This window comes from Salvelinus alpinus, chromosome 19 (genome assembly GCF_045679555.1).
Source record: "Salvelinus alpinus chromosome 19, SLU_Salpinus.1, whole genome shotgun sequence".
Taxonomy (NCBI): Eukaryota; Metazoa; Chordata; class Actinopteri; order Salmoniformes; family Salmonidae; genus Salvelinus; species Salvelinus alpinus.
Window position 1 is genome coordinate 5,732,388 of NC_092104.1, and position 11,308 is coordinate 5,743,695.

An 11,308-nucleotide genomic window follows, 5' to 3' on the forward strand; every position below is an offset into this window, starting at 1 on the left:
TGTTATTACGGGTGTAGCGAAATGTTTGTATGTTTTTATTCACTTTTAAAATGATAGAAAAATACTTTGCTAGCTCTGTTTTTTGAAGCCAGTTAGGGATTGAATGAAAAAAATTAAATGTATGAATAGGAATAGGATACTCACTTAAAATGAACTTTGTGTCTAGGTATAGAGACTGTAAGGAAAATATGCCGGTGATTGACATGTCTGTGTGTGCAGGTATCGAGACAGTGGGGAAGAACGTGTTGGTGGCGGGACGCTCTAAGAATGTAGGCTTGCCCATCGCCATGTTGCTTCACACAGACCGCAACCACCAACGCCCTGGAGGTACGACACTGTGTGTGTGTGTGTGTGTGTGTGTGTGTGTGTGTGTGTGTGTGTGTGTGTGTAAGACTGTAATATGGCTAATTTGCAAGGAACAGTATATTTAATGTACCCCGCCTTGGAGTGTTTTGCGTACGTACATTGATGTTGCACCACCGCGGTTTTCTCCATTATGAAGCTGTTTATTACAAAAGGGCTTCAAGGGAAGGAAATGATTAATAAAATAAATTAATAAAATAAATATCTCTGCACCTATTGTTCAAACAAGAACTGTCGCAACGCTGGTACACATTCTTGGAAGAGAAGAAGTAAGGAGGGTGGAGGAGTGAGAGAGATAGGGGAGAGTGGAGGAGAGAGAGGCGAGGGTAGAGGTGAGGGTGGAGGGGAGAGAGGGGAGGGTAGAGAGAGAGATAGGTGAGGGTGGAGGAGAGCGAGGGCAGGGTGGAGGAGAGAGAGGGCAGGGTGGAGGAGAGCGAGGGCAGGGGGGAGGGGGAGAGAGAGATAGGGGAGAGTGGAGGAGAGAGAGGGAGGGGGGAGGGGGAGAGAGAGGGAGGGGGGAGGGGGAGAGAGAGATAGGGGAGAGTGGAGGAGAGAGAGGGAGGGGGAGAGAGAGGGGGAGGGGGAGAGAGAGATAGGGGAGAGTGGAGGAGAGAGAGGGAGGGGGGAGGGGGAGAGAGAGATAGGGGAGAGTGGAGGAGAGAGAGGGCAGGGTGGAGGAGAGAGAGGGAGGGGGGAGGGGGAGAGAGAGGGAGGGGGGAGGGGGAGAGAGAGATAGGGGAGAGTGGAGGAGAGAGAGGGAGGGGGAGAGAGAGATGGGGGAGAGTGGAGGAGAGAGAGGGTAGAGGAGAGAGAGAGAGAGGGAGGGGGGAGGGGGAGAGAGAGGGCAGGGTGGAGGAGAGAGAGGGCAGGGTGGAGGAGAGAGAGGGAGGGTGGAGGAGAGAGAGGGGGGGGTGGAGGAGAGAGAGGGCAGGGTGGAGGAGAGAGAGGGAGGGTGGAGGGGGAGAGGGAGGGTGGAGGAGAGAGAGGGGGGGGAGAGAGGGGGGGGGGAGAGGGCAGGGTGGAGGAGAGAGAGGGAGGGGGGAGGAGAGAGAGGGCAGGGTGGAGGAGAGAGAGGGAGGGTGGAGGAGAGAGAGGTGTGGGGGGGAGAGAGGGGGGGGGAGAGGGCAGGGTGGAGGAGAGAGAGGGAGGGTGGAGGAGAGAGAGGGAGGGTGGAGGAGAGAGAGGGGAGGGGGGGGGGAAGAGAGGGCAGGGTGGAGGAGAGAGAGGGAGGGTGGAGGAGAGAGAGGGGGGGGAGAGAGGGCAGGGTGGAGGAGAGAGAGGGAGGGGGGAGGAGAGAGGGGGGGAGAGAGGGCAAGGTGGAGGAGAGAGAGGGAGGGTGGAGGAGAGAGAGGGCAGGGTGGAGGAGAGAGAGGGAGGGGGGAGGAGAGAGAGGGAGGGGGGAGGAGAGAGAGGGAGGGGGGAGGGGGAGAGAGGGCAGGGTGGAGGAGAGAGAGGGAGGGGGGAGGAGAGAGAGGGCAGGGTGGAGGAGAGAGAGGGAGGGGGAGGAGAGAGAGGGCAGGGTGGGGGGAGGAGAGAGAGGGAGGGGGGAGGAGAGAGAGAGAGGGGGGAGAGAGGGGGAGGGGGGGGGAGAGAGGGGGGGGGGGAGTGGGCAGGGTGGAGGAGAGAGAGGGAGGGGGAGGAGAGAGGGGGGGGGAGGGCAGGGTGGAGGAGAGAGAGGGAGGGGGGAGGAGAGAGAGAGAGGGGGGGGAGAGAGGGGGAGGGGGGGGGAGAGGGCAGGGTGGAGGAGAGAGAGAGAGGGGGAGGAGAGAGGGGGGGGAGAGAGGGCAGGGTGGAGGAGAGAGAGGGAGGGTGGAGGAGAGAGAGGGGGGGGGAGAGGGAGGGGGGGAGAGGGCAGGGTGGAGGAGAGAGAGGGAGGGGGGAGGAGAGAGAGGGCAGGGTGGAGGAGAGAGAGGGAGGGGGGAGGAGAGAGGGAGGGGGGAGGGGGAGAGAGGGCAGGGTGGAGGAGAGAGAGGGAGGGGGGAGGAGAGAGAGGGCAGGGTGGGGGGAGGAGAGAGAGGGAGGGGGGAGGAGAGAGAGAGAGGGGGGGAGAGAGGGGGGGGGGAGAGGGCAGGGTGGAGGAGAGAGAGGGAGGGGGGAGGAGAGAGGGCAGGGTGGAGGAGAGAGAGGGAGGGGGGAGGAGAGAGAGGGAGGGGGGAGGGGGAGAGAGGGAGGGGGGAGGGGGAGAGAGGGAGGGGGGAGGAGAGAGAGGGAGGGGGGAGGAGAGAGAGGGAGGGGGGAGGAGAGAGAGGGAGGGAGGGGGGAGGAGAGAGAGGGCAGGGTGGAGGAGAGAGAGGGGGGGGGAGAGGGGGAGAGGGCAGGGGGGAGGAGAGAGAGAGGGGGGGAGGAGAGAGGGGGAGGGGGAGAGAGAGGGCAGGGTGGAGGAGAGAGAGGGAGGGGGGAGGAGAGAGAGGGAGGGGGGAGGAGAGAGAGGGCAGGGTGGAGGAGAGAGGGCAGGGTGGAGGAGAGAGAGGGAGGGGGAGGGGGGAGGAGAGAGAGAGAGGGGGGAGGAGAGAGAGGGCAGGGTGGAGGAGAGAGGGGGGGGGGAGAGGGCAGGGTGGAGGAGAGAGAGGGAGGGGGAGGAGAGAGAGGGAGGGGGGAGGAGAGAGAGGGCAAGGTGGAGGAGAGAGGGAGGGTGGAGGAGAGAGAGAGGGGGAGGGGGAGAGAGGGCAGGGTGGAGGAGAGAGAGGGAGGGGGGAGGAGAGAGAGGGAGGGGGGAGGAGAGAGAGAGAGGGGGGAGGAGAGAGAGGGAGGGGGGAGGAGAGAGAGGGCAGGGGGGAGGAGAGAGAGAGGGGGGGAGGAGAGAGAGAGAGGGGGAGGGGGAGAGAGAGGGCAGGGTGGAGGAGAGAGAGGGAGGGGGGAGGAGAGAGAGGGAGGGGGGAGGAGAGAGAGAGAGGGGGGAGGAGAGAGAGGGAGGGGGGAGGAGAGGGAGGGAGGGGGGAGGAGAGAGAGGGAGGGGGGAGGAGAGAGAGGGAGGGGGGAGGAGAGAGAGAGAGGGGGGAGGAGAGAGAGGGCAGGGTGGAGGAGAGAGAGGGAGGGGGGAGGAGAGAGAGGGAGGGGGGAGGAGAGAGGGCAGGGTGGAAGAGAGAGAGGGAGGGGGGAGGAGAGAGAGGGAGGGGGGAGGGGGAGAGAGGGAGGGGGGAGGAGAGAGAGGGAGGGGGGAGGGGGAGACAGGGAGGGGGGAGGAGAGAGAGGGCAGGGTGGAGGAGAGAGAGGGAGGGAGGAGGAGAGAGAGAGAGGGGGAGGAGAGAGAGGGCAGGGTGGAGGAGAGAGAGGGCAGGGTGGAGGAGAGAGAGGGAGGGGGGAGGAGAGAGAGGCAGGGTGGAGGAGAGAGAGGGAGGAGGGAGGGGGAGAGAGAAGGCAGGGTGGAGGAGAGAGAGGGCAGGGTGGAGGAGAGAGAGGGGGGGGGAGGGGGAGAGAGAGGGAGGGGGGAGGAGAGAGAGGGCAGGGTGGAGGAGAGCGAGAGGGGAGGGTGGAGGAGAGGGGGGGGGGCTACCTATCGTCCCATATATGGTCGTAGAAAGAAGTGGCTGAGGGAAGTGGAATGGTGCACCATGCTGGTGATGAGGCAACATTGTGTTAGGACAGCTGTTAAATGAAACAACCCAAAGAACTGAAAGCATCATTGTTGTACACACACACACACACACACACACACACACACACACACACACACACACACACACACACACACACACACACACACAGGCTTGAGGAATTTCTATCAACTGTGAACCTGCTTCTACTAGTTTTGACAGAAACTTACTTTAATTTTGACTCCTCAACAAGTTGCACACACACTCCTCTCTCTCTCACACACACTCCTCTCTCTCTTACACACACTCCCTCTCTCTCTCTCGCTCTCTCTCACACACACTCCCTCCCTCTCTCTCTCACACACACACACACACACACACACACACACACACACACACCCTCTCACACACACTCCCTCCCTCTCTCTCTCACACACACACACACACACACACACACCCTCACACACACACACACACACACACACACACACACACACACACACACACACCCTCTCACACACACACACACACCCTCTCACACACACACACACACACACACTCCCTCTCTCACATGTATATACACTCACACACAACGCACACCCGCACCACATCAGGTGTCAATCAAGCCGTTTACCATGCCGGGTCTTGTCTCTCATTCCTGGCCTTTGTAAGATTTTATTCCCTCACACACGACACACACACACCCGTTCTGGGACTTGGCTTTGTTGTTGATCCCACCCTGCTCTGGAATGCCTGGCCTAGGTCAAGGTACCTAGGATAGATCCAGGGTGAGGTTGGCAGGCCTGGGGCAAGGTACCTAGGATAGATCCAGGGTGAGGTTGGCAGGCCTGGGGCAAGGTGCCTAGGATAGGTCCAGGGTGAGGTTGGCTGGCCTGGGGCAAGGTGCCTAGGATAGATCCAGGGTGAGGTTGGCTGGCATGGGGCAAGGTGCCTAGGATAGATCCAGGGTGAGGTTGGCAGGCCTGGGGCAAGGTGTCTAGGATAGATCCAGGGTGAGGTTGGCAGGCCTGGGGCAAGGTGCCTAGGATAGATCCAGGGTGAGGTTGGCTGGCCTGGGGCAAGGTGTCTAGGATAGGTCCAGGGTGAGGTTGGCTGGCCTGGGGCAAGGTGTCTAGGATAGATCCAGGGTGAGGTTGGCTGGCCTGGGGCAAGGTGTCTAGGATAGGTCCAGGGTGAGGTTGGCTGGCCTGGGGCAAGGTGTCTAGGATAGATCCAGGGTGAGGTTGGCTGGCCTGGGGCAAGGTGCCTAGGATAGGTCCAGGGTGAGGTTGGCTGGCCTGGGGCAAGGTGTCTAGGATAGGTCCAGGGTGAGGTTGGCTGGCCTGGGGCAAGGTGTCTAGGATAGGTCCAGGGTGAGGTTGGCTGGCCTGGGGCAAGGTGTCTAGGATAGGTCCAGGGTGAGGTTGGCTGGCCTGGGGCAAGGTGTCTAGGATAGATCCAGGGTGAGGTTGGCTGGCATGGGGCAAGGTGCCTAGGATAGATCCAGGGTGAGGTTGGCAGGCCTGGGGCAAGGTGCCTAGGATAGATCCAGGGTGAGGTTGGCAGGCCTGGGGAAAGGTGTCTAGGATAGGTCCAGGGTGAGGTTGGCAGGCCTGGGGCAAGGTGCCTATGATAGGTCCAGGGTGAGGTTGGGCCTACTAGAGCCAATGGGGCTTTATAGAGTAACTTAGAGAAATATACGGTCATCACAACAGAGGAAGAGGTTAGTTCACCAGAGGAGTAAGAGGTTAGTTCACCAGAGGAGTAAGAGGTTAGTTCACCAGAGGAGTAAGAGGTTAGTTCACCAGAGGAGTAAGAGGTTAGTTCACCAGAGGAGTAAGAGGTTAGTTCACCAGAGGAGTAAGAGGTTAGTTCACCAGAGGAGGAAGAGGTTAGTTCACCAGAGGAGTAAGAGGTTAGTTCACCAGAGGAGTAAGAGGTTAGTTCACCAGAGAAATGAGTTGATGACACTCCAGTCCATAATGTTAATAGACCTGTTTTCTTTGTTATTTAGTGTATCAAACAAAAACAAACTTGATGGAGTCTTTATAAACTGAAAAATAAACCCACTGAAAAATAGACGGATTCCTTCTATATATTCTCAATCCTATGATGTCAGAGACAGGCAGACTGGCAGACAGACTGACAGGCAGGCATACTGACAGACAGACAGACAGACTGACAGACAGACACAGACAGACATCCTAAACCCTCTCCTCTCCTCCTAGGTGATGCCACGGTAACCATCGCCCACAGGTGCACCCCCAGAGAGCAGCTGAAGGAACTGACCCGTCTGGCGGACATCGTCATCGCAGCTGCAGGTACCCCCCCACCTCTCTCTCTTTCTCTCTTTCAATTCAAGGGGCTTTATTGTCATGGGAAACATATGTTAACATCGCCAAAGCAAGTGAACTAGATAATATACAAAAGTGAAATAAACAATAAAAATGAACAGTAAACATTACACTCACAGAAGTTCCAAAAGAATAAAGACATTACAAATGTCATATTATGTATATATACAGTGTTGTAACGATGTGCAACTGGTTAAAGTACAAAAGGGAAAATAAATCAACATAAATATGGGTTGTATTTACGATGGTGTTTGTTCTTCACTGGTTGCCCTTTTCTTGTGGCAACGGGTCACAAATCTTGCTGCAGTGATGACACAATGTGGTATTTCACCCAGTAGATATGGGAGTTTATCAAAATCAGGTTTGTTTTCGAATTCTTTGTGGGTCTGTGTAATCTTAGGGAAATATCTGTCTCTAATATGGTCATACATTTGGCAGGAGGTAAAGAAGTGCAGCTCAGTTTCCAACTCATTTTGTGGGCAGTGTGCACATAGCCTGTCTTCTTTTGAGAGCCAGGTCTGCCTACGGCGGCCTTTCTCAATAGCAAGGCTCACTGAGTCTGTACATAGTCAAAGCTTTCCTTAAGTTTAGGTCAGTCACAGGGGTCAGGTATTCTGCCACTGTGTACTCTCTGTTTAGGGCCAAATAGCATTCTAGTTTGCTCTGTTTTTTTGTTAATTCTTTCCAATGTGTGAAGTAATTATCTTTTTGTTTTCTCGTGATTTGGTTGGGTCTAATTGTGTTGCTGTCCTGGGGCTCTGTGGGGTCTGTTTGTGTTTGTGAACAGAGTCCCAGGGCCAGTTTGCTTAGGGGACTCATCCTACTAGAATTAAATGGCTCTTTTCTGGATTTTGATAATTAGCGGGTATCGGCCTAATTCTGCTCTGCATGTATTATTTGGTGTTCTACGTTGTACACAGAGGATATTTTTGCAGAATTCTGCATGCAGAGTCTCAATTTGGTGTTTGTCCCATTTTGTGAGTTCTTGGTTGGTGAGCGGACCCCAGACCTCACAAGGGGCAATGGGTTCTATAACAGATTCAAGTATTTTTAGCCAGATCCTAATTGGTATGTTGAATTTTATGTTCCTTTTGATGGCATAGAAGACCCTTCTTGCCTTGTCTCTCAGATCGTTCACAGCTTTGTGGAAGTTACTTGTGCAGCTGATGTTTAGGCTGAGGTATGTATTGTTTTTTGTGTGCTCTAGGGCAACAGTGTCTAGATGGAATTTGTATTTGTGGTCCTGGCGACTGGACCTTTTTTTGGAGCACCATTATTTTGGCCTTACTGAGATTTACTGTCAGGGCCCAAGTCTGACAGAATCTGTGCAGAAGATCTAGGTGCTGCTGTAGGCCCTCCTTGGTTGGTGACAGAAGCACCAGATCATCGGCAAACAGTAGAACATTTGACTTCAAATTCTAGTAGGGTGAGGCCGGGTGCTGCAGACTGTTCTAGTGCCTTCGCCAATTAGTTGATATATACAGTATGTTGAAGAGGGTGGGGCTTAAGCTGCATCCCTGTCTCACCCCACGGCCCTGTGGGAAGAAATGTGTGTGCTTTTTGCCTATTTTAACCGCACAGTTGTTGTTTGTGTACATGGATTTTATAATGTTGTATGTTTTTCCCCCAACACCACTTTCCATCAATTTGTAGGGCAGACCCTCATGCAAATTGAGTCGAAGGATTTTTTTTAAATCAACAAAGCATGAGAAGACTTTGCCTTTGTGTTTGTCAATTAGGGTGTGCAGGGTGAATACGTGGTCTGTTGTATGATCATTTGGCAAAAAGCCAATTTGACATTTGCTCAGTACATTGTGTTCACTGAGGAAATGTACGAGTCTGCTGTTAATGATAATGCAGAGGATTTTCTCAAGGTTGCTGTTGACATATCTTACGGTAATTCTTGGGGTAAAATATGTCTCCACTTTTGTGGATTGGGGTGATCAGTCCTTGGTTCCAAATATTGGAGAAGATGCCAGAGCTAAGGATGATGTTAAAAAGTTTAAGTATAGCCAATTGGAATTTGTGGTCTGTATATTTTATAATTTAATTTAGGATACCATCAACACCACAGGCCTTTTTGGGTTGGAGGGTTTTTATTTTGTCCTGTAACTCATTCAATGTAATTGGAGAATCTGGTGTCTTTAATAGTTGATTCTAAGATTTGTATTTGATCCTGTATATGTTTTTGCTCTTTATTCTTTGTTATAGAGCCAAAAAGATTGGAGAAGTGGTTTACCCATACATCTCCATTTTGGATAGATAATTCTTTGTGTTGGTTTTTTTGTGTTTTCCCAGAAGTGGTTAGAGTCTATGGCTTCTTCAATTACATTGAGCTGAATTCTGACGTGCTGTTCCTTCTTTTTCCGTAGTGTATTTCTATATTGTTTTAGTGATTCACCATAGTGAAGGCGTAGGCTCAGGTTTTCTGGGTCTCTGTTTTTGGTTGGTTAGGTTTCTCAATTTCTTTCTTAGATTTTTGCATTCTTCATCTCTCTCACTCTCTCCTTCCCTTCTCACTTGTCTGTAACATTACTGCAGGTGAACATGATAAAAACGACTGAAGTAAGCCTGATGATTGCCATGCCAACCAGTGTCATGTCCACAGAGAACTAGTGTGTGTTTGAGGATCGACGTTTAATATTAGCTGTACATGTTGCGGTTAGCGACTTTCGTGTGTGTGTGTGTGTGTGTGTGTGTGTGTGTTCATTTCCTGTGTGTGTGTCCTCTAGGTGTGCCTGGGCTGATCACAGTAGACATGGTGAAGGAGGGGGCAGCGGTCATCGACGTGGGTATTAACCGTGTACAGGACCGGACCACAGGAAAACTACGACTGGTGGGAGACGTGGACTTTGAAGGTACATAACTGGATTTAAACCACTTTCGGGGCGGCAGGTAGCCTAGTGGTTAGAGTATTGGACTAGTAACCAGCAGGTAGCCTAGTGGTTAGAGTGTTGGACTAGTAACCAGCAGGTAGCCTAGTGGTTAGAGTGTTGGACTAGTAACCAGCAGGTAGCCTAGTGGTTAGAGCGTTGGACCAGTAACCAGCAGGTAGCCTAGTGGTTAGAGTGTTGGACTAGTAACCAGCAGGTAGCCTAGTGGTTAGAGAATTGGACTAGTAACCAGCAGGTAGCCTAGTGGTTAGAGTGTTGGACTAGTAACCAGCAGGTAGCCTAGTGGTTAGAGAATTGGACTAGTAACCAGCAGGTAGCCTAGTGGTTAGAGTGTTGGACTAGTAACCAGCAGGTAGCCTAGTGGTTAGAGCATTGGACTAGTAACCAGTAGGTAGCCTAGTGGTTAGAGCATTGAGCCGGTAACCGAAAGGTTGTTAGATCGATTCCCCGAGCTGACAAGGTAAACATCTGTCGTTCTGCCCCTGAAAAAGGCAGTTAACCCACTGTTCCTAGGCCGTCATTGTAAATAAGAATTTGTTCTTAACTGACTTGGCCTAGTTAAATAAAGGTTAAATAAATAAAAAATAGAGCAGGTTAGCGTTTATTGTCATGAATGTTGTTCTGGAGGCAGCTCTGCAGAGAGGTCATTAGCTGGCACTGCCACAAAGTCATGAAATCTGATTTTAAATCTAACTTTAACCACACTGCTAACCCTAATGCCTAACATTAACATTGTTCAAATTTCTAAAAGCATGTTTTTGCTTTGTCATTATGGGCTATTGTGTGTAGATAAAAAACAATTTAATCAATTTTATAATAAGGCTGTAATGTAACAAAATGTGGAAAAAGTCAAGGGGTCTGAATACTTTTGGAATGAACTGTGACCTTGTCAGAGACCTGAATGATAGATGCGTTAACTCACCTAGTTAAATGGCTTTAGCTCAGGAGGCTTTAGCTCAGGAGGCTTTAGCTCAGGAGGCTTTAGGTCAGGAGGATTTAGCTCAGGAGCTAAGACGGTATTATGGCATGACCCAGGTTCAAACTCACAGGCTTGTTTTCCCTCTGTGTCTCTGAACAGGGGGGTGAGTTAGTTAGGCTTTAGTTCAGCAGGGGATAACACAGCTTGTTTTCCCTCTGTGTCTCTGAACAGGGGGGTGAGTTAGTTAGGCTTTAGTTCAGCAGGGGATAACACAGCTTGTTTTCCCTCTGTGTCTCTGAACAGGGGGGTGAGTTAGTTAGGCTTTAGTTCAGCAGGGGATAACACAGGTTGTTTTTTGCTTTGTGTCTCTGTAGGGGTGAAGGAGAAGGCGGGGTTTATCACGCCAGTTCCTGGAGGGGTGGGGCCTATGACGGTCGCAATGCTGATGAAGAATACTGTTGCTGCTGCCAGATACGCACTGACACACTGAAACACACACACACACACACACACACACACACACACACACACACACACACACACACACACTAAAACTCACACACAATGAAACAGATGCTGAAACACACACACACACTGAAACACACACTCCAAGCAGAGCCATACCAAGCACGTTAACACACTCCGTACATCCATGGGGTGTTGGTTGCTTTATTTCATGTGTTGTTGTTTTTTCATTCGAGTTATTTAAGTTATTTATTTTGAAGCTCTTATTTGAGAGTTTTTAAATGTGTGTTTTTTTCTACCGAAGCCGTTTAGTGTTTAACGTTACTGAATAATATTACGGCTGGTTCAACTGGAAGAACAAAACAAATAATAAAACTCTCTAACCTGGTGACTCTGACTGGACCCACCCTCACACTATGGAGTATTTATAATCTCAGTGTTACTCTGTGTTACTCTCTGTTACTCTGTGTTACTCTCAGCGTTACTCTGTGTTACTCTCTGTTACTCTCAGCGTTACTCTCAGTGTTACTCTCTGTTACTCTCAGCGTTACTCTCAGTGTTACTCTCTGTTACTCTCAGCGTTACTCTGTGTTACTCTCTGTTACTCTCAGCGTTACTCTCTGTTACTCTCAGTGTTACTCTCCGTTACTCTCAGTGTTACTCAGTGTTACTCCGTGTTACTCTCAGTGTTACTCTCTGTTACTCTCAGTGTTACTCTATGTTACTCTCAGTGTTACTCTGTGTTACTCTCAGTGTTACTCTCTGTTACTCTCAGTGTTA

General features: G+C 51.8%; 1 protein-coding gene across 1 annotated transcript in view; it reads left to right on the top strand.

Moving 5' to 3' along the window:
- Nucleotides 1-10,919, top strand: part of LOC139544913 (bifunctional methylenetetrahydrofolate dehydrogenase/cyclohydrolase 2, mitochondrial-like) — a 32,418-nt gene extending 21,499 nt beyond the window's left edge. Inside the window, exons 5-8 of the mRNA XM_071352113.1 lie at nt 220-327; nt 6,125-6,217; nt 8,983-9,108; nt 10,438-10,919. Coding sequence (XP_071208214.1) covers nt 220-327; nt 6,125-6,217; nt 8,983-9,108; nt 10,438-10,553 — 443 coding nt within the window. The 3' untranslated portion in view covers nt 10,554-10,919. The remainder of the gene's footprint in view (nt 1-219; nt 328-6,124; nt 6,218-8,982; nt 9,109-10,437) is intronic.
- Nucleotides 10,920-11,308: the final 389 nt, after the last annotated feature.